The 23,246-nt window shown below is 41.8% G+C and overlaps 1 protein-coding gene across 5 annotated transcripts in view; it reads left to right on the top strand.

Annotated features, from left to right (window-relative positions):
- Positions 1–6,752: 6,752 nt before the first annotated feature.
- The window catches only part of trioa (trio Rho guanine nucleotide exchange factor a), a 109,330-nt gene continuing 92,836 nt past the window's right edge, over positions 6,753–23,246 (top strand). For 4 of the 5 annotated variants that reach the window (XM_049601993.1, XM_049601991.1, XM_049601990.1 and 1 more), the window contains exon 1: positions 6,754–7,085. In XM_049601993.1, coding sequence (XP_049457950.1) covers positions 7,016–7,085 — 70 coding nt within the window. In that variant the 5' untranslated portion in view covers positions 6,754–7,015. Of the gene's footprint in view, positions 7,086–23,246 lie in introns of all 5 variants that reach the window. The other variant, XM_049601992.1, reaches the window with a different exon arrangement.

Genomic DNA, 23,246 nt, shown 5'->3' with positions numbered 1-23,246 from the left:
CCGGGCTCAAATAAGCCTTTTTTTTTTGACACACCTGCAGGTAAACACCAACCAACAACGAATGAGCCAATTACTATTACATTTTGAAAACTGAGGACAGAATTGTGTGTTTTGATAAAACAGTGATGTGACGACAAAATAAAAATTCTAATAAATGTGTTGTGATTTTATTTTGCGTGCACACAAAATACACAAAGAAGGAATTTCAGATGTTGTGTATAAGCAGTGTGGCGTCTATCACCCTCTTACAGACACAAACACCCTTTCGTCCATCACTTCACATAATATGTGTGTGTGTGTGTGTGTGTGTGTGTGTGTGTGTGTCAGTCAGTTGGTCCCACCTGCTGTTATTGTTCTCTTCTTCCACGTAATTATGACAGAGCAGCAGGGGGGTGGCCAATAAGAGGACAGCACTCACTGTGCCAGCACACACACACACACACACACACACACACACACACACACACACACACACAGGACCATGATAGAAAGCACTGAGCCTCACTGAGAGCAGAGGAGCACATATTTCGATATATCTGCCAGCGATCCAGCAGAGTTCAGGAGGTTTCCAACAACAGTGACGTAGAGGACAGACGGGACATGTGGACATCAGAGAGACAGACAGGAAGACAGGGGGAGACGGAGGGAGACGGGGGGGGACGAGCACGATCACCACCTACTTTCATTCATTTTAGAGGTTGTCTCAGAGCACAGGAGTAATTACTGCTGACATTTCACGGGGATATATTGCTGTTTGGCAGGAGCCACTGTGGGAATGAAAGCAGCTGCAGGCAGGGGTCAGTCATGAGTTATTAAAGGAGGCACCAGTGTTACTGAGCCGACTCCTCATCTGGATATTTCTACCACTGTTTCACACCATGTGCTTTATTCATATGGCATTAATGTTACCATGTCTTCTTGATATCAGTCAGAGTAGCTCTGAATATTTTACTGACATGACGTCCTCCTCAGTTTGAAGCCAGGCTCACAGCTTCAGCTGATTATGACGATTCTTTGTACAAAGATCAATAAATAATAAAGGTATTAAACAACAGAACAACAAATCCAACTGACCCGGACAACATATGACTCATAAATGCTCATTAATATAATATCACCATGCAGAAGGTACCACAACATCCTCATAGACTGTATGACAGCAGAACATATACAAATGTACAAATAACACAACCATCACACACACAAAGAGTTAATTAAATAATTTTAAAAAAGGAAAAACAATGAATAAAATGAAAAATAAATAAAAATAAAAATCTAAAAAATAATAAAAAGGAAATTAAATCGAAATAAAGAATATCCAAGAGGGCCACGCTGGTACATGCAGATGTCTAGAAAAAGCAGGAAAAGTGTACAAATCTACAAAAAAACGAACAAACAACACAAAAAATCAATAAAATAAAATGTTTTTTTATTTTGTTGATTAAAAAAATACAAAAAATACAAAATGAAGAAAGGAAATAAAAAATAAATCAAAATAAAAATGAAAATAATAAATAAATAAAGAGAAAATACAAAATATGACAAAGAATATCCAAGAGGGCCTCACTGGTACATGCAGATGTCTATATAGAGCAGGACAGGTGTACAAATGTACAAAAAAAACAACATAACTATACACACACAAAAATCAATAAAATAAAATGCTTTTTTATTTTGTTGATTAAAAAAAATACAAAAAGAAAAAAGGAAATAAAAAATAAATCAAAATTTAAAAAAAGGAAAAAAAAAAGGATAAAATACAAAATATGACAAGACATATCCAAGATGGCCACACTGATACATGCAGATGTCTATATAGAGCAGGACAAGTGTACACATGTAGAAAAAAAACACAACTATACACACAAAAAATTTTTATTGATTTTTTTAAAACAAAAAAGTAATTGAAAGGAAAAAAGGAAATCAAAAATAAAAAGAAAATACATCGAAATAAATTTAAAAAAAAATAATGAAAAGAAAAAAGGAAATAAATTAGAAAAATAATAAAAATAAACAAAAAAATCAATAAAATAAAATATTTTTTATTTTACTGATTTTTCTACAAACAAAAAAAAATAATAAAAGGAAAAAAAGGAAATTTAAAAATAAAAATAAAATATATTGAAATGAAAACCTAAAAAAAATAATAAATAAATTGAAAATATAAAGTATGACAAAGCATATCCCAGAGGGCCACACTGATACATGCAGATGTCTGTAAAAAGCTGGACAACTAAAGCGTTTCATCCAGGCCTGAAGGCTGCTCAGTTTTAAGAAGAAAGATTCATCTACTGTCACACTGCAGGAGTTTAGTTTACAGATCTGTGTGTCTGCTGTGAGGATTAACTGTATCAGTGCCACAGAATCTATCAACTTCACCAGAGAAGGACCTGAATTCATTTTGTTCAAAACTAAAACATAAAAAGAGAAACAGATAACAGAGTCATGCTCTGTCATCTGCTCCTGGTTCACGTGATTCCTTTGTTCATATCATATCATATCATATCATATCATATCATATCATATCATATCATATCATATCATATCATATCATATCATATCATATCAGTCATTCTTTTATGTTTTCCTGTCTTACTGTGTTCATCACCTCTCCTCTCATTTCACATCACTGCACTTCCTGTCTCTGTGTTTTGATTAGTTTCACCTGTCCTTCATTAGCGCTGCAGTCACCGGATCTCCTGCTCACCTGTTCCCACTGCCCCCATCAGTCACCATCATTTATAGCGCTTCACTTCCTTTGTGTCTTTGTCGGCTCGTCTTCATCATGTGTTTTGAGTTTTGCTGCCTGTTTCCTGTTTTCTTTTCCCTTGGCTGCCTGTTTTGGGGACTCTGAGCATGTAAAGACTTTTTAAACAAATAAATATTGTTTTTCATTCTGCAGCCTCCTCACCTGTCACCTGTCCAACAGAGAGGAGATGATCATGTCATTCATCCAGCACCCAGTCAGCTGATCACTAGTGTGAGCCTCCCCCCTGCTGGACAGGACATGTAACACAGCTACAGAGGAAACTACAGTTCCCCAAATAAAACACCAGGAACAGCTCAAGTGATAAAACAAATAGCATGTAAACATGCAGAAAGAGAAGTCTTGATATCCTAAAGTTAAAGTTTACAGCTCCTGCATGGCAGCAGTGACACAAGTAAAGACAATCAGCTTCGTATATCAACGATGAGCACAGACTGCATCTCTACCTTCTATAATCCACAACTGGACCGCCCTCACACAGCCAGAGGAACGTTAATGTAGGAAACACTAAAAGCACATCATACCAGGACCTGTGCAGGTACTTTAAAGCACGAAGAACAAGTAACACATTCTTCTTTACTACTTTATAAGCAGTAAAACTTTGCCTCAGTTTCATACAGCACACTCAGAGGTTTATCTGCTACAGCCTCACTCAGTCTGATATGACCGTTAGCTCATGGCTGCTAACGATAGCTGAGGTCAGCGACCTTTAGAGACTCTAAACTCCATGACTCTTCTCTAGCTGTGCTGCTGTTATATTCTGTGAGTTTTAACAATATTCCTCAGGGGTCACTTGTCTCCACTGTGGCAGTTATTAAAAAGTTGAAGAGTCGCACTTTATATTAAGATTTTATAATAATAATAATAATGAGAAGAAGAAGAAGAATGTCTCTACACAGAGGAAGATCCATAGCAAACCACATAAAAACAGACAATCATTTATGTACAAAAATATGAAATAATAAATATATTTTTTCTTCTTTTTTCTTTTATTTTCTTTTTTTGTAAAGTGGTCCATAGCAGTCTCCAACAAAATTTAAGGTTTATTCTACATAAACTAAAACTCTGAATAAACGGTGTATATTTTTTTAAAAAATGATTCAGTTAAATTAATATTTTATTATTTTCTTTGATATTTTGTCACATACAGGTCTGTGATGATGATTGTTCTGTAACATGTATGTTAATATCTGTCTTTATTTGATCATGTGACGAGACAATACGAGATCTGGTAGCTTGTTTAAGCACATTTAACTTTATTTAACTTTATTGTGACAATATTTACTTAACTTGATTATAACAGTACTATGTCACATCATATTTCTAATTACAGCAATATTTAAATTTAACTTGTGAAGACTGACACGCCGAGCACATCTTCAAGTCCAGCGAATAGTCTGCCTTTCAAACACAAAAGCATTAGCATAGTAAGATAGATAGCATAGTAAGAAAAAACAAGAGAGAAACGAACAGAAAGAAAAAGTAGCACAGCTTCTTAAATTAGATTTGTTTGGCTTTTTTTAAATAAACAGTTGCCAGTGGTGTGTGTGTGTGTGTGTGTGTGTGCGCGCACCTCATAACTAGTCACCAGCGTGCAGTAGGGCCCATCACAATAGCATCACTGGGGCCCGTGGTAACTACCTTACACCAGTGCTGAGTTATAAAGCTGTGAGGGCTTCATGCAGCTGATCTGCAGTCCTTCACTGACTGTAATGAACATGTTACAGAAGCTAAAGGTCAGTGTCCATGTTGAGTCTCAGCTATTAAAGGACAATATGATGTCGTCTCATCGATGAATCCCTCTGGTCCAGTGTCTGCTGCTGTAACAGTTTGTCAATATCAACATTTTTACTCTCTGAAAATCAGTTGGAGCATTTAATGCCGAGTGTTTAATGTGTGTTTGACTTGTCAAAGTTGTGCTGTGATTCTCTCGCTCCTCATTTACTTGACACCAGTTGAGGATGGTGTGGATGATCAGTGTGTAATAATCTGTTAGTAAGCAGCAGCGTTATCCTGATAATCTCAGATGCTGTTCACAGAGACAGGCGGCAGCATAAAGCCTGCTCTGACTCCAGCACAGAGCTTCAATCAGTGTGGTTCAAACACGAATACTGACTTATAGTATTGAACCTATTGATGTCCCACAAACCTCTGCAGCCCTGTCACACACACTGTTGGGGTTTCTTCTTTTGTTAAAAAACAGACTGACACTCAGTTGCTATTAGTTTATTAAGTACAAATCTATCTCCATAACACAGATGACAAATTTATTCAATCATTTCCATAACCACTTATCCTGTTGGAGGTTGCAGGGGGTGGAGCCTATCAGCTGACACTGGGTGAGAGGCAGGGTTCACCCTGGACAGGTCACCAGACTATCACAGGGCTGACACATAGAGACAGACAACCATTCACACTCACATTCACACCTACGGACAATTTAGTGTCACCAGTTAACCTGCATGTCTTTGGACTGTGGGAGGAAGCTGGAGCACCTGGAGGAAACCCACGCTGACACGGGGAGAACATGCAAACTCCACACAGAAGGGCTCCCACACCCCGGAGATCAAACCAGGAACACTCTTGCTGTGAGGTGACAATGCTAACCACTGTACGACCGTGCCGACCCAGATGACAAGTACAGAAACAATTTCAAAACTTACAAAAAAGACTCAGTGTGTGTAAAATGCAAATACACAAGCACAGAATTGAGATTCACAAATATCTGTTTGAACGTTAATAATGTTAGACATATTCAATTCACATGTTTTTCCATTTATTTGTAATGTATTTTAATTTTTATTTATCTTTTTGTTAATGTTTTTTACTTGTGGAATTTCTTTGTGTATTTGCAGATCCATTTTACACCTGCAATATATATAATTCTACACTGATAGATTTATTTATTTTATGGAAGGTGTCATGTCATGTCAACCAAATTCCCCAAAAAATAAAGACAAAAAAAAAAAACAACAAAAAAAGAAAAAATATATATAAGACACAAATCTCTCTCTTTAACACAGATCTGCAAATACAGAAACAAATTTAAAAAAAAAAAAAAAAAAAAAAAAGCAAATCCTGAAGCGCAGAGTTGAGATTCACAAATAAAAACTGGATTCACAAACATCTGTTAGAAAGTTGATATTCACAAATGTTTTTAATTTATTTGTTGATCAATTAAATGTATTCACGGATTTCTTTATTAGTGGAATTTGTTTGTGTGTTTGCAGAAACATTTTATATTTGCAAAATAGTTTATTGATTATACAGCGTTTTTAAAAAATTTTATTTTCTGTGGAAGGTGTTAACACATGGATTGTTATCTGCTACACGAATCATATTGACACAAATCTACCTCCATTTAAGTTTGAGTGATTGTGTCTTATACTTCACAGGGCTGGACTGTTTCTAAAACAAGGTGAAGGATGGCACCAGAAACTTAAATCATGAGTAATAACACAAACACACCTCTCTGATCTTCATACTCACAGAGGACACAGACTGTGAGCAGAGTCATCATCAGTCCCAGCCTCACACCAGCAGATGGCCTCAGTCATTCAGCTCACACACACAGGTTTGGGAAAAGAAAGGCATCAATCAAAACAGCTGACCTTTTCTGTTTGGACTGTATCCGGGAGGCTTCACCATCACTCCTGCTTTAACATGAGTAACACAACACTCACACAGTTTATATGGAGAGATCACAGACACACTAACAGCAGGTGAATCACAGTTAAATTCCCCAAAACTCCACCAGCCTGTCGCAGAACTGGCTTACATCACATTAATTATCCCACTGACAGCCTGTGTCGCTGATTGTTATTACGGTCCGTGTGTAGTTTGATTCCCTACGTCTCACTGTACGCTGGACACGCGCACACTGACGCGCACACGCGGTGACCGCCGTCGTTCCTTGATGACCCACCGTCTGCTCATTTCCGAGAGCTTACGGAGATTCACCGAGCAGCGACCCGGCCCCTCCCGCCCCCTCCTCCGCGCCACAGCCACTCTCCCCTCGGCTTCACTCCGAGGAGGAACCCGGTGCCCCCGGCTGATCGTTTCCAATTACGTTACCCCAAGATGGAGGTCTGCAGATGGCACTGCTAGCGTCTCCGAGCCGCTGTAACCGTCCGTGTGTCTTTAATGGCGCTTCTGTCGGGACCCAAGTGATTCTGTGCCGTCTTTTTGTCCATTTTTTGGGGGATCTACTCGGGAGATACTGAGCTCCAGGTTCGGGTTGTGGCAGCCATGAGCTCCGGGGAAGGAGCAGAGGAGACGACGAAGGACGCTGGCGACATAGCAGCGTTCTTCAAAACCGGTAAGCCCAAAAATAAGCAGGAGATGTCGGGCTGAGCTCCGCCGAGAGCTGCTCCCCTCGGTCCGGCTACGTGAGGGACATTGTTCCCGACTGTTGAGGGGCTCATAACGGGGAAGGAAAGAGGACGCTCCGGCCGAGTTCCACTAGTGTTCTTATAAACCAAGTGCTTTCAAAAGAAACAACAACCCACACAGTCGTGTAAATGTCTGAAAATGTGTCTCGTGAATGTATTTCTGTAACCACAGTCCCAGAAAGCCCATCCTGACTGTGTAGCCAGGCAACGTTAGCTTGGTTGCTAATTGTCCGAGTTCCATTTTCGGACACGGCTCGTGGATTTGTCACAGCTTGGCCAGCTTTCTGTGGATATGCCTCAAAATACAGTATTATGTGTTTTACACAGTTCCACGGCTCCACTAAAACTCACGTCACTGCCTGGTGTCAAAATGGGATCGACCCAGTTAACGTTGGGAGAAAGGAAAACACAGGAACCGCAATTATGCTCTCCGTCTAGCTTACAGCCTGACACATTTAAACCAAAAAGACTGTTTGTTAATAAGATTGAATGACCGTTACAATGAATTATAGATTATATATTTATTATCTAAACCCAGTTGAGAGAGTGTAGACGTAGTTAAAACCAGTAAAGAAGCAGGTCAGGGCTGTCCGATAACGGATCCGTGTGCTAACAACTAGTTTCAGCATTAGCTTCCAATGCTAGCTGTTAGCCAGTGAATCCTGATTCAGATTTGGTGAATCCTGTCTGCTGGGTTAGCTAACAAATGCTAGCTACTTTAGCATCGCTAGCTTGCCAGTGAGTTGACAAAGCTCGCGTGTATCTAAATAACTTATCGGCGAATTAAGCACAAACACAGACAGTGTGCGTGTGTTTTAAATTCACGGCCCGGTTTGCTCGTTAATCGTAGTTTTATGCGCTGTCAAAATTAGCACAAGTGTGGAAGCTATGTAAACAATACATGGCGTGGCACATATAGCCTGGGTGTGCACTGTGCAGGGGGAGCTAGCTGTGCAACACAGCTACCAAGGCCAGAAAGCTGCCTGTCATCAATAACGCGGTGTGTTGGTTGGGATAACATCGAGGAATATCAGTGACAATGATTTAACACATGTCTGGTTGCCTTCAGATGCGAGTATACGCTGCCCACCTACATGTACAGATTGTTAACATTAGCTAAGTAGGCTAATTAATCAGTAAGGACTGTGACTTGAAGTCTTAACACGGGCCTACAGTGATTTTATAAGCTGCAACAATGCATCATACACTGTGAAGTCCAGTGGTCCCAGCAGAGATTTAAGGGGTCTGAGACATATATGTTTATGTTTTATACTACCCAGCAGGCTTTGCATAGTGTAACCATGTGTAAGCATGTTATGTTATTCACTTCCACCCAATATTCAGTATACACATTAATACAATTGGTATACAGATTGGAGTTTCCCGGAATACAGTTGAATGAAATGGTGGTCCATGGGTGAATGCTTTTTCATGAGCTTGTAGGCTGCAAACAGGGGCGTAGCACCAAATCCGGGGCCCTGTGTATAAGCAGTCTCTGTGGGCCCCCCGCCCTTCTTCTCTTTATCTATGTCTCTACCATGCACATTTTTACAAGATCAGTTTGCTTCCATTCCCGTTCCTTTTTTTCGTTTCTTCAATGAAACCCAGATTTCCCTTTCTCGAGGAGAGACGTGTATGTCAGTGCTCGACAGTGCGAGCGTTTCACTTGCATTTGCGACTAAAAATAGGTGTGTGCGAACTGTAAAAAAATATTTAGGGGCACATGCGCGCATAAAAAAATCAGCCAAAGCAGCTTATATTTTTGTCAATAAAAAAATATGATAATCTAACCGCAAATGTTGGAGGAACTCCAGCTGCCTTCCCTCTTCCCCGTGTGACACGGTTAAGGGCGGTTTTCTGAGCCACTTTCGGCACAATGAATATAAGTCCCACTGTCTGCAGTGTGGAAATAAGTCAAAGTGTGGAGGAGATGGACTGGGTTAAGCGGCGGACCTCCGGGGAAGCCTGCTCCGTTCTCCCCGCAGTTAGGGACCGTTGGCCACGGTACCGCTGCTGGGCAGGGTGGAAATAAGTCCTGCAGTCCTGAGTTTCAGAGGACCCGGAGAATGTTTTAGGATAGTAATAACATTATATAAGATAATCATATTGCAAAGATAATATATATAAGATAATAACATTAACGACAAAATTAAATTGCAATACTTTTTCAAAACTTGATGATTTTACCTTTCTGTACATTTTGTATACAAATTCATTAAATAATTTTGCTTGTAAATGTCTATTTGCATCACGTGTATTACGGAAAACACATTATTTGATCAATTTACATTGTGCCCCTAAAGTTCTTTGTGTGCTCCTTACTTTTTCAACTTAGGAGCACATGTGCTCCTTGGGAAAAAAGTTAGCGTCAAGCCCTGTGTATGTTGGTGCTCCAGCAGCATTAGCAGTCACACACCTGGCTCTACCTGCATTAAATGCAGGGGGGGTAGTCCATTTTGCACCTTTAGGCCCCTGTCACACAGGAAGTGTTTTGCAGGTTGCAAGTGTGAGAGGTGCCACACCACCTTGTTTTTTTTAATTGAATGCCACTAGTGAAAAAAAAAAACACTTACTGCGCCTTTTTATTGTTGCCAGGCAACCATGGTCTCACCTCTTTATTCTAACCTTCCCGAGTAATCAATCTACCATTCATTTTATTATTATATTTCCCAGTAATCAGTGTGTAGCTGCTGCCATGTTGAGGCAGAGGGTGCTGTCTGTAGCTCTGGTTGAGGGTGAGAGGCTGTCAGCAGATAAACAGAGATCTGTGTGGGTACATGAGACCCTAAAAAAGAGGCTGGATCATGGGGAGTACCACCAGTTGGTCCAGGAGCTTCTCCTCCATCATGGACGTTTACAGGCAGATTTTAGGATGACTCAGGGGCAGTTTGACAACCTGCTGTCTATCGTCGGGCCGTATAGCGCTGGGTATCCTGCAACAGCTACCACCAGTTTCTCCTCCATTGTTTACCAACTGTAAACTTGTTGTCGTGACCACCACAGAAGGCCCGCCTCTCAAATCATCTGATTGGACAATGGGGAAAAAGATGACGAAAAATGGGTCTTTTTTCCGCTTTGAGTTGAAGTTTTTTCAACTTGAGGAGATCACAGTGCTACAGCAAAAACCAAGGAAGAAATGTGAAGTGCGTTGCAACACAAAAACCACAAGCAAAAAGCTTCATTCTCATTCAAAACAAATACAAAAAGGCGCCTCCAGCTGCTAAAACACTTTCTGTGTTATCAGGGCCTTAAGGGGTGAGAGGGGTCTCAGGGAGCTACCACTATTTTCCCATTCAAATTCAGGCTTTTAACTGACTTATTCAACCATTTTGTATTAAGTTGTGACACTAAATACCTCAAAATTTAAAAAATCGTGAACTGGACTTGTCACTCCAGGCTTTTTGAAGCCCCCTTTCCATTGGGGCCCCAGTAATCAGTCCCACTTCCCCCCCCATTACGACGCCACTGGCTGCACGTGCACATGCCAGATAACCCTCCAGCTATGTGTCAGTGACTGGAGGCAGTAAATTAGATCCAGTGCCTGATGTCATGTCTGCCAGTGTCATCAGCTCGAACATCACTCGCTTTGCTAGCTTACTAATTATACAAATATATATTTATTTAAAGGTGTGTTCGTGAACAGGGTGTAGTACATGTGTAATGGTAGTTGTATGTTAATTTTTCTCTGTCAAATTTGCGTAAGTTGTGATACTCAAATATTAAACTGTGGCACGAGAGGGAATGAGAAGTGTGTGTACTGGCTGCTCTGGCGCATCCACTGTCATGTGTAGGACCTCTGTGGTAGCAGTGAGATTTGAAGTACAGTTGGAGGGGTGTAAACAACAAGGAGAATGCAGAGTATTGACATCCAGCCTCTGGCTCCTGTGGTTTTGTGTCTAGCAAGATAATAAGCCACAGAGGGAAGTTCAGTATCCGTATTGAGCTGATCTGATGGTTTCCTTTTAGGGAGAGAGGCGAGAGGCGTCCTGTAACACACTTGCAACCACACTTTGTATGTTTTGTTGATGGTGCACAGCTGCAGCCATTCTGCCTCATTGTTAATCAGATCTGTCGCTAATTTGTTGCATAATTAAAATGTTTAGATATGCCTCCTCTTATTACCAACACAGCCATCTGCTGCAGTTTGAGATTGTAGTTCAGAAATAGCTCTTTATTTACCAACAGAGCTCTTAAATCATATATTCACTTTGTTCGAGAGAAGCAGTGACACAGATAATTTGTTCTCGTTGCACTTGCATATTTCCAGCAGTGGTGGGGCTGCTACTGCTGAATTAATAAAAGAGACATTGTGGATGAAATGAAAACAAATCTATGTCTGTTTTTTACTTGAAGGATCATGAGTGAGCCTTTTATGCCACTCTTTGCCGCGGGCGTTAAAATCACAAGAATATTTTAACAATGATTGTTGAATTAGCATCATTTTAATTTCAGGCCAGTCTGTGGTTGAAGCATTCAGTCATGGCCAGAGATTGAAGTCCTGCCGACATTTAAACCTCAGCAAGCCTTTACTCAACCCCAATCGTAGAACCCATTGGCTGTTGTCTGACGAAGATAAAACCTTCGAGGGCGAGGGGCCAATATTTGGGCTGATCCGGTGTAACCAGCGGATATTGAGGTCAGGACTTCCTCTTCAGTGCGCTGATCATTTCAGCTTATCTTAATAAACAGATATTCATTTAAAAAAAGCCACTATTAAGCTAATAGTCAGCAGACGATAGCTTATGGGTTCTGAGATTGCATTTCAGCCAATGTGTTCGCATCTCCACATGGACGTGATTGGTCAACATTACTTGGACAACAAACTGAAACCAGAAAACTTCCAATGTAGAAATCTTGTCCGATCTACTACAGATTCTTCATAAATGCTGACATCTATCTATAGGTATTAACCAACCCTGACTGTCTCTGATGTTAACCGAGGTCCTAAGGTAAAGGGACGGTTCACCCAACAATCCGAAATACCCATTTTTTTGAAACTGTAGCGCTCTTTAGCTAACTAGCATTACAGCTTAGCCGAGGAGGGCGTCATTAATGTTCTCACCCCAAGCTGTCACGAGCAGGAGTCTCTTGTTAATGAGTAGATGCACAGTTCCTTCTGCGCAGTGATACGGTTCAGGAGAAAGAAAATAGTTCCCACATTAAACTGTTCACAACAAAGCCTGTGGATTATCTTGAGTAACTGGGTCATATTTTCTGGGAAGAGACATTGCTGTTGAGATTTTCAAATGTATTTTTTTGTTGCTTTGAGCACCACAATCTGAGTGACATCTAGTTCTGTTATATTGGAGAGAAGGCAGACATCTCTACGGCTGATATCTCCAACACTCTGCGACTCACACCAAAACTTTCTAGATTCATAAATAGCACTACAGGAAAAAGGAAAAATATGTATTTTTGATTTTTGGGGTGAACTGTCCCTTTCAACTTGACAGTCACCTAACCTAGTGCATCTTATCGGGATCCAAATTTTGTGTAATTAAAGCTAAAATGACCCACTCACCTACTATTACTGACCACGTTTGGACAAAATGCTGTTGTGCTCTGCTTTCTCAGCCTAATTACCATCTTATATGCAGATCCTGAAGGAGCATGTTTGTTTGTTTTTTGTCTTTACAAGCCACACACCTTGTTGAACAAACCTCTGAAACTACACTTAGCACTGATTATGAGGTTTGTGTTACTGATTGTGGTGTAGTCACAAACACATGGTCGTTGTGTTAAAGGTTCAGTGTGTACAATTTAGGGAGGTTTAGTGGCGTCTAGCTGTGAGGAATGCAGATTTCAACCAGCTGAAACTTCTCCTGGTTAGAATTGTTTCAGTGTTCATTGTTCACAAGATTTTTACCGGGAGCAGAGGTCTCCTCTCCAAAACAAACAGACCACATGATTTAATCTGTTAAAAACATGCTACAAATCAGTGTTTTGTCAATGCTGTTAATGAAGTTTGTACAGGTCAGCTATGTGTGCTCATCTTTTTTCTTGTCCAGATGTTCACAAGGTTTTTACCAGGAGCTGAATTACCCGTAGAGGTCTCTTTTTCTCCACAACAAACAGACCAAGTGATTTAAACAGCTAGAAACACTGAATAAAGCAGCTTCACGTTACAAATCAGTGTTTCTCTGATGCTGATTAGCATGGTTAACCAGGCTGTTTGTCTAGTACCTGCTAATGTGTGCTCACCTTTTTTCTTTCATCACTCAAGATCCAGATGTTCAGGAGTTGAATTATCTGCAGAGGTGTCCGTCTCGCCAAAACAAACGGACCCGGTGATTTAAATTGGAAAAAACACCGAATAAAGCGGTTTCATGTTAAAAAAAATCTGTGTTTTGCCGATGCTGCTTGTCGCAGAGGGGCTTCTAACTACACGAGAGGGCAAATGGCCCCTCTAGGGCCAGTGTTTGGTTTGTCCATTCTTGGCTACTGTAGAAACATGGCGGTGCAACATCGGGATCTCTGTCAACGAGGACCTGCTCCCTGTGTAGCTATAAAGGGCTCATTTTGAGCTAACAAAAACACAACAATCCTTATTTTCAGGTGATCATACACTAAAGAAAACACACTTATTATGTCAAATTCCATTTCTGCCAGTATATCCCTCTAAATCCAACACACTGGACCTTTAAATATGACCCAAGTTTTCTCAGGTGGTCGTTAGATGCTGCTTCAGTGTTGTACTTCCTTCAGAGAGCCTGGCACCATTGGTAGTGAGGGCATGTCACTGAGCGCAACAGGACAGTGATGGATAAGACCACCTACCGTACGAGATGATGATAGCAGCGGGCAGATATTTACTGTAAACACGACACTGGATTAGGCTTTTTGTTTCAAAGTATTATCCTCTGTCTGCAAACAATGTGTTGCTACTGTAAATCCCTTCAGTGACACTTTGCTGCACATGTCTGAGCATTATCAGATTGTACACAGTCTCTGGCTCTTTAAAGGCTCCTCAACCTTAACTGGCTCTGAATTAATGTGTATGGTTAAATGTGGAGCATCCTTGCTGATGCGCTTGTTCACAATTAGTCATCTCGGTAGTGAAACCAGTATATGTCTGATTGTAGATCGTCTACCAATGTCTTTGTACACTAAGCTGGTTGGAAGGCTTGAGTGTCACGTTCAGGCTCCCCTCCTCTTTGTTTTGCTCGTGAACTTCCTCCGTATAGATCTGGAATCCTGTTTTGACACGCACTGGTTTGAGTGTCTTGCCACAGGCTATGCTTTTCTACCTCCCCTCCATCCCCAGCTCCATCCTCATCTCTTTTTCCGTCCTTCGGCATTCGCTCTCTTTGTCTTTCCCATGTCCTCCCTCCTTGCTTCCTTCCCTACCCTCCGTCTGACTGCCTGCTGTCTGACTGTTCATTCGCCAGTGTCTGCTTCATGTTTTCCTCCCTCCCTCATTCTTGTTGCGTCGTGTTGGGCCTCACCGTTCTAATGCAAAATGACAACTAATAAAAAAAAAAGAGCTCCCCCCTCCGTCTCTCTCCCCTGTCTTCCAGACTGGAATTAATACCTAAGCCTCAGAGCTCCAAAATGGGGAGTTTTGTTGTGGCATGTTGTCAATCATCAACTTCTTCCACTCCAAACATATCTCTGGCGACAGTGCTGACTAACACGCTGATTTAGTGTTGATTTCATACAGTTATTACTTGTTGGTAGTGTACGGTATTATTTACAGCGGGGGGGGGGCGGGCCTTCATGAATGAATGTTCAGAGGCTGCAGCACGCCGTTCACAAGGTCGGTCTGTATGTTTGAATGAGCATTGGTGTGTACGTGTGTTTGTGCAAGAAGGAGAGTGAAACAGACGAGCAGGAGTGGAGACAGAGAGAAATCTGATCCACAGCTCACATTTATGACTCAGGCCCATTCACCCAGGATGAGGTCTGCACGCGCACACACACACACACACACACACACACATGCACTCTGAGACTAATGGATATTGATCCAGGAGATGGAGACTGATTGAGGTCCCTCAGTAAAGGTTTCCTCCAGGCTTAAAGCTGCCAAGTCAGACACAGAGCAGAGGCCTAAAGCCTAATGCCATACAGAGCACGTTTCTTTCATCATCCAGTGTTTATGGGATGGAAGTGAACAGGGAATAGCTGCATCATAGATCAATGCAAATGAATGATTGAAAGCTGGGTTTGTTGTCAGTTTGTCTCACTCCTTTCTTGATTTTCACCTAATTACTTGACAGGTTGTTCAGAAGCTGTGCTCACAGAGGAACAGCCAGATGAATCAGTATCAGACATAGTATTTGTTGAAGTTGGAGGCTTGTGAGGGACGGATTTAAACAAGCAGCAGAGGCTGTCTAGCTCCTGGTGTTAGCCACACCCCCAAAACACTGGATCCTACATTTCCCATAGTGCAACATGATAGCACATGATGGCATCTTCAGTGTTGTTTTTATCTGATTTTAGAAAGCTCCCTTCAGATTCACAGAAGACAAATGTTTTCACGGGCTGAATGGCACTCCTCATCAGCGGATTCAGCATTGCGAGAGACACATCTCTGGAACCCTTAAACAGAGATTTTTGAAAATGCTTCGAACCCAGTTTAGTCTGAAAACTCAAAGGTTGTGTTTTAGGGCGCTTTCACACCTGCTCTGTTTGGTTCAGTCCAGTCAAATTCGAGTCCGTTTGCCCCCTCAGTGCGGTTCGTTTGTACAGGTGTGAACACACCAAAACCAACCGGACTGAGACCTTCTTGAAGAGGTGGTCTCAGTCCGGTTCCAAAGGAACTCTGGTGCGGTTGGTTTGTGGTGAGAAGGTGTTCCGACCTGGATGTGAAGCAACTGGAGTCACATGACATGGTCCTCTTGTAAATGCTGCTGTGAGAACACGAACCAACTCCAGGCAATTATACAACTTTGGAACAACTTGAGTCCCTGATTCAGACCAGAGGAGACCACTCTAGGGCTGACAGCAGCCTCAGTCTGGATGGGCAGAAACGTACACCTTTGGAAACAATGATGCAGACACCCACGTTTGCCTCCCGGTTGGGTCTCGCCAGTGCCAGTTTGTCAAGTCAGAACATAATATAACTAGGCCTTCATACCTTTGTCATTTCATCCTTCGAGTGTGGGTATTCCCTTCCCATCACAATGGCTTCCTCCAGTGATGGATAATGCTCCTGCTCTAATATGTTGCTGTATTTGCAACGACTTCCAATCTGTTTTTCCAGCCCCTTGACAGCCTTATACTCGTGTGTTACTTTCAGTAACTGTTCCACCTTGTTGACAGCCCAAGCCGAGAAATCTCTCGTCTGACTTTTCGCCATTTCCGTTGTATTTTGTGTTACTAAGCAGCCAACAGCAGAGTAGACGGTCTGCTTCCTGTTTCTACTGGTACATGCATGCCCTGTGTGCGCGAATGGTCAAGTGATATGCATTTCCAGGTGTGTTAGTATGGATGAAGCTTAATCCTCAAATCATACTAAAACGCTTGTGTGTGCAGAGATCATTTTCATTTTTAAACGCTGACCCAGATGTTTTGCATCTTGCAAATCACAGTATCTATGCAGTATATTGTGATGTAAATAAAAAAAAAACAATTGCCAAATTCTGAGAAATAGAGGAATGTATTTTTGGCCAGTTATATTAATTAATCACAGCAGTGCAAGCAATTCTCCTTATTGACTTGCAAAATTGTCCAAGGTTTTTTTTAACACCCAGAGATATGAAAGGAATTGATAGATAAGGGTGCACCGATACGACACAACAAGTTGTTATTGGTGCAAATGTCACCCTCACTATATGCGATAGTGTGAGAAATCAACCTTAGATATAGTTTCTTTGCCTATATCATTATAAAAATTCAGTTCTTCCACCGTCGAATTAATTAAGATTTTTTTAAATAAAAAATGAGCTGAGTTTAGCTGCACAAATGCTTCAGAGCACAGAAATCAGTCAGTTAGAAAGACACATCATAAGAAGTAATCAGGGGTAACTCTTCTGGACACTCGGGCATCATGTGGTTCGCAGTACGAGTGGCTTCATGATAGGCAGCCGCTGTTCTGTCTGAATTGCTTTTCACACTCGCACAAGCACTTTCCCTGATTTGCCATTACCACTGACCCCGGCTCTGTCTCCTCCATCTCGTCTTCTCACTGTCTTGTATTTTTAAGGTCACGGCGTACTACGTTCACACCCACAGCGAGTGCCTATTTTTTTTTTTTTTTTTTTTAAACACTCATATACACATGCTCAGCTGCAGAATATAAGGTACCCCACACACCTCTGAGTAACTACACCACTGTGCAAGAGAGAGGAGTGAACATAATAAATGGAAGCCAGCTGGAGGGAAAGACGATGGCTATGAGATTTTAGCCTTTTATTTAGCCAGGCAGCTTCAATCAAGCGCAAATGGATGGCTGCGTAAAAGCTTTTTAGAAAGGGCTGGAGATTAGGCTAAAACACGGGGATAAAAAAAAAACACTCTGCTCCAACTGTTCCTTTTATTGTGGCATTAAAAAATGTGATGTTTCAGTTAGGAAGGCATTCATTCCTTAAAATGAAGCACAAATGAAACATTGAACACACAGCGCAGGCACTTGGAAACCATTAGTGGCTCCGGCCATCACGTCCTTAATATCTACTGTCTGTCATACACTCGTATGTTTGCAGAGAAAATGGCAGAAACACACTGAAAGACTGGTACAGAGTAAATAATTTAAATTGCTCCCGTTCCCATGAGTCGTTGTGTAAACATGTAATCTTTCTCATCCCTAATAACAGGTGCAGGTACATTAAATTTTAAAGGCAGATTACAGCAAGCACGCCAAACCCTGCCCCCCCACCCACCCCAATCTGCTGCGAGGTCAGTGTGAGTGGGAGGATTGTGATTTTTTTTTATTTCTTTGTCTGAATCATCATCTGTAGAGGGCTGTGGCAGCATCATCAAAGTTTGGGTCAATCACTAGCATTCAGACAGACAACCCGTGTCATGGTTCAGTGAGAAGAATGGTATGGCAGATGAGGGTTAGCGCACGGCGCCTGTGACGTGCTAGATTCAAAATGACAAAATCTGTCCACTCGTAAAGCTTAGTGTAACATTTGGAAACTGTCCCACTTACAGACGAGGCCAGCAGAGCCAAAGCAGTCACAGCACAGTCATGCTAACAGTGACTAATGTCAGACTGAGGACAGTGAAATAAAGCAACTGCTTGAGCAACTTGTACTGTAGGTTTAAACTTTGAATTAGCAGATAAGTGCTCACAACCCTTTTCTACCCAAATTAATGTTTTTTTTTTAAGTGAGAAAACCTGCTTAAAATAGGCGATGAACTCCTTTCTCATTGTCAGTAGACCAGACGAGTACCACAATGTTCCATGCAGTGCAAAATGGTTTATCCCGTGCTTTCCTGCAGAACATCAGAGAATTGCCTTGCATGGCCTATAGCAGTCATTTTTGTAGGTAAATGTGAGACATTTGAACATGTCTCCATCTTCGCAACCAGAACCAAGAAACTGAATTTGGTGCTGAGGGACTGCTGTGATTGCTGAAACTCACATGAAGCTATTATAATTGGTCAGATTTGCAAAATTGGATTGGTTGAATTTGTGTTAATTGTTGGTGATCATCTCCACCAAACCCTTTCAGTCCAGTCCCTTTGGAACCAGCAGTAACCCCTCAGACATGGTACCTAGACCCTCTGTGTGTTCAGACAGTCCTCTTAAATGTGGGCGGGGTTGTTGTCACTCACTGCTCCGTCCAGCACTCGCTGTATTTCCTCATCAGCGGTGACACAGATGGAAGTCTGCACCTGGTTTATCGTCCACAGAACGAGGCTGCACGCCCACATTTTCACAACAAAATAGAACAGGCTGCAGTGAGAGTCTCTCTCCATGGGATATTTCAAAATAGCAGCTTTGTGCATTTAGTCCTTCTCAGGCAAGCTCAGGGGTTTAGTGTTGCTGTAGCCCACAGGAAGTGAGGATTAGAATATATGACCTTCACATAATCCGCTCCAAATGAATCTATATTTTTAAAGTCATTACTAAAAGTGTGTGTCATATAAAAACTAAAGTGATGGTCAAAGTTGTCACAGTGAAATTTAAGGTGTGCTGATGGATTCACGTCATCAACTCATGCATTGAGTAACATTACAAGTTAACGTTCCACCTTAAAAGTTGCCGGCAGTCGGCCCAGTGAATGAAGTTATTTTTTTCTCTTTCATTTTATAGTTGTAGTTTACTGATGTATGAACAGAGGTTACATAAAACCAGAGTGAGCGTCCTCTACTGACCAATCAGACTGCAGTGTTCACAGCTCCACCTTTTAGTACCAGATCTGTGTGCTAGGTACCCCAACAGAGGGGGGACCAAACATGGGGACGCTAAGGAACGCTTCTGTTGGGACCATCCACAACTTTTACTGTGGAGACAGAAAAACTGTACCAGACTGCTCGGTTATGTTTAACAGCCAGTTCCTAACTGTGTCTGTCTGCTGTGCAGAGCAGGTAGTGTACAGTGGGTTTTTAGGTGTGAGCTGGGAGAGTGAACCAAAACTGTGAAGTTGCAGGTTAGACAGGTAAACAATGATCATAAAGGTGAGGAGAATGGAAGAGTCAGGTGAAAATTCTCAGTGAAATTAACATTACCTGTGGCCCCGTTCATATACAGCTAATCATGCAAGTCATATTTAAATATAAAAGTATTGTACCATCAAATTCAAAACCATGCGTTGCTAACAAAGGTCATTCATCTTCAGAGGACTTTCCTTGGAAAAAATTTGGTTAAACAATTTCTGTGGTAAACCTGATGCTAAACTGGCACAATACATCATGTTGCTCAAGGCCTATGTTGCTGATGTGAGGATCATATCACAGGCTTGTAAAGACTGGTCATCCGGGTCAGGTTTACTTTGGCATTACAACCATGTGTTCCTGTATGCAAAGTCTGGGCTTGTCTGCTTCGTTTGATTTGTTTTTTTTTAATCTGCCTCCAAATGAATGTCATGAGGTGAGCCCAGAGGTTCACTGGGTTCAGAAGTGGGAACCAACCAAGACAGAGATTAAATGAGGAACCTTTAAATGCAGACTAGGAAGGAAGCAACGAAGGAAATGACCGGGAATATTCACAGCTATTGATGCAAATTGGAAAATAACTGATACAACTGTCAGATTTTGTGGACTGCCATGGTAACAGACAAAGAGAGAAAATGCTCTGACCTCACAGATTGGGGTCCACGGCAGAAAATGGTCGGAAAACCCGGCCCGCAGATGTCTGGCTCGACCAAAACGCTGTAATTTTTCAATCAGAACACGTTGAGTGAAGCCATGAAGTAAAATGAATGGCAGCGCTGGAGTTGAGCGTCGCCCAGAGCACGTATGATGTCAACGTGAACTGTAAGGCGCACCGCAGTAACACAACCCTAAACCAGAACAAAAAGCACCAGATTACATTTCAGAGGGAATAACATTCACTTCCCTGATAGTCAGATGCTTGTAAACAAGTTTTGTCTCTCAGTGGATGTGCCGTACATGGCAATGTGAAGAGCAGCCTGTAACAGCCTACCAATGAGGTCGGACAAGTTTGGGGAGTGATTTGAAAAGGGTGATGAATACCACTGGCCCTGTATGTGCAGCATACTTGTGTTGTAAATGGATTCAGTGATATCGCCATAGATGTGTTAACATAAAAAAGATGGTTATACAATGTTTTGATGCATGAAGTCAGTATGTTATTAATAATCTGGAGAGCAGATTGCAGATCCTCTCGGAGGGGGCACAGAGTGTGGAAAGCAGAATGGTTAACAACTGTTTGAGCAACAAATCTGCTCACTTAAACATTATATATTGTATTCATGATGTGTTAGAGAGCAGAGCTGAGTGTCAGCTGTACGTGTCCCTGGACCTGTTTGAGGGAGTGATGGTGTGATGCTCAGCTCTAACAACATTAGGCGTGTTAGGGGTGAGAGTTCATTGGATTACACACACTGACCTAATCTAATCTGGTGTTTATTCCCTGGGATTACTGTGTGTGTGTGTGTGTGTGTGTGTGTGTCCATGTGTGTAGGCGTAGCAGTAGAATGAGGGAGGTAGGAAGGTGGATTTTTTTTGTCAGTCCTGTCACGATAATTCCGTTATGGATTTATCGTACAATATATGGACATGACCTCCATCATTTTGCTGACCTTGATATTGCCCATGGTGTTTACATGCATGAGTGCAAAGAAAAATAAAACATTTCAAAGACGACACTGTGAAGTTTACTGGTAGCCTGCAACTGCACTTTTGGAGTAAAAGAGACACATTCCTGATAGTCGTTAGCTTGGCAACCCCTGCCGATGAGCCAAAAAGTTTTTCGTTTGTCCTTTTACCCTCCACTTCATCCTCAACCCCGTAAATCTACCAGCCAACCACCCAGCTCCCAGGCCATCCATCCCCTGGATGTGTATGACCCACCACGGGAGATTTAGTGGTTGTACACATGCAACGTCTTTAACCGCCTGAAAAATGCAACTACTCTTGCCTACTCTGTGCCAGCTTTCAAGACTGCGGCGGCAGGTTGGGTCAGAGGTTGCTAAGTTATTGTTTATAAAGCACTGCCCAGTTAGAGGCCGACACTGTTGTGTTACATGTCTTACATGTCACACCCATTGCACCTCTTTTGCTTCTGCAATGCCAGCATGCTGTCTAAAATCACACACTGGAGGGAAATGATGATGATGCTGCTGCTGTTGTTTAGTTCTGTGTGAAAATGCAAAGGGGGTGTAAAGAAGGGACTTTGTAGCGTCTCTGTAGCGCTATCAATGTGTGAAACGGACTCAGGCCCGATCACACAGAAAGAGTTTTGCAGGTTGCAAACCACGTGCTGCATTTAAAAAAAATTGGAACACCAATAGGGCAAAAAAAATGCCGAGGTGGATCATGGGGAGTACCACCAGTTGGTCCAGGAGCTTCTCCTCCATCATGGATGTTTACAGGCAGATTTTAGGATGACTCAGGGGCAGTTTGACAACCTGCTGTCTATCATCGGGCCGTATAGCGCTGGGTATCCAGCAACCGCTACCACCAGTTTCTCCTCCATTGTTTACCAACTGTAAACTTGTTGTCATGACCACCACAGAAGGCCCGCCTCTCAAATCACCCGACTGAACAATGGGGAAAAAGCAGAGATGACGTGGGGCACTTTTCCACTCTGTGAGTTGAAGTTCAGAGTGCTCCAGCAAAAACGCCAGGCGCCTAGAGCGCAGGATTGAGAGCCAGTTGCAACTCAAAAACCACAAGCAAAAAGTTTAATTCTTATTAAAAACAATTACAAAAAGGCGCCTTCCTATGTGATCAGAGAAGGTCATAATGGATTTTTAGACTTAAGCATTGGTGTAATTCAAAGAGGAGATGCACTTCGTAAAGACAGCTTTCTGTAGTATAGGATCATGTTATATCTTGTTTTCATGTCCACCAAACAAGGCTGTCTGTCACCATGGTAACAACAGTTACAGCGTCTGTCTGTCCAACCTATGCCAATCAGTGAGGTTTTACCGCTCACACAAACAGACACACAAGTTGCGGCCCAGATACAGACTAGATAAGACCAAAGGTCGGCTGATACGAGCTAACTGGGACAATCGTTGTTTTTATGGTCTTGATGTGAGCGTTTGAGATAAAGCGTGGATCATATGCTGCATTTGGATAAAAGCAAACCTGTGCTGCAACTCCAACCCACCTCCAAAAATAAACCAAAACAAGGAGGTCTACTGTGTAGTAACACAGCTGTCAATCACAAGACTTGTGAATCAGGGCACGCAGATGAAGACATTTAGGCTAGTGCTAATTTGTGCTTTTGGATAAGAGTTATTTAAAAGTATAATATGATAATGTCAAATATAGTCTTTTAGTCAATTAACCAGGGAATTGAAGTATTAGGGTGTTTGTCAGAAGTGTAAATGAAAAGGATTTGGCTTGTTTAAATCCCCTCACAGGAACAACTGAAACACACTTATAGTACACACACACACACACATTCGTGCAGATACACACACATATGCAAACTCTCGCCTCTCTGTGTGTTTATAAAAAGGAGCTTGTCCCACTTTTCCCTCTCATCTGCCGTGCTCTCGTTC

This window comes from Epinephelus fuscoguttatus, linkage group LG17 (assembly GCF_011397635.1).
Source record: "Epinephelus fuscoguttatus linkage group LG17, E.fuscoguttatus.final_Chr_v1".
Taxonomy (NCBI): domain Eukaryota; kingdom Metazoa; phylum Chordata; class Actinopteri; order Perciformes; family Serranidae; genus Epinephelus; species Epinephelus fuscoguttatus.
The sequence above is the reverse complement of the archived record's forward strand: the minus strand, read 5'-3'. Positions and strand labels throughout refer to the sequence as shown.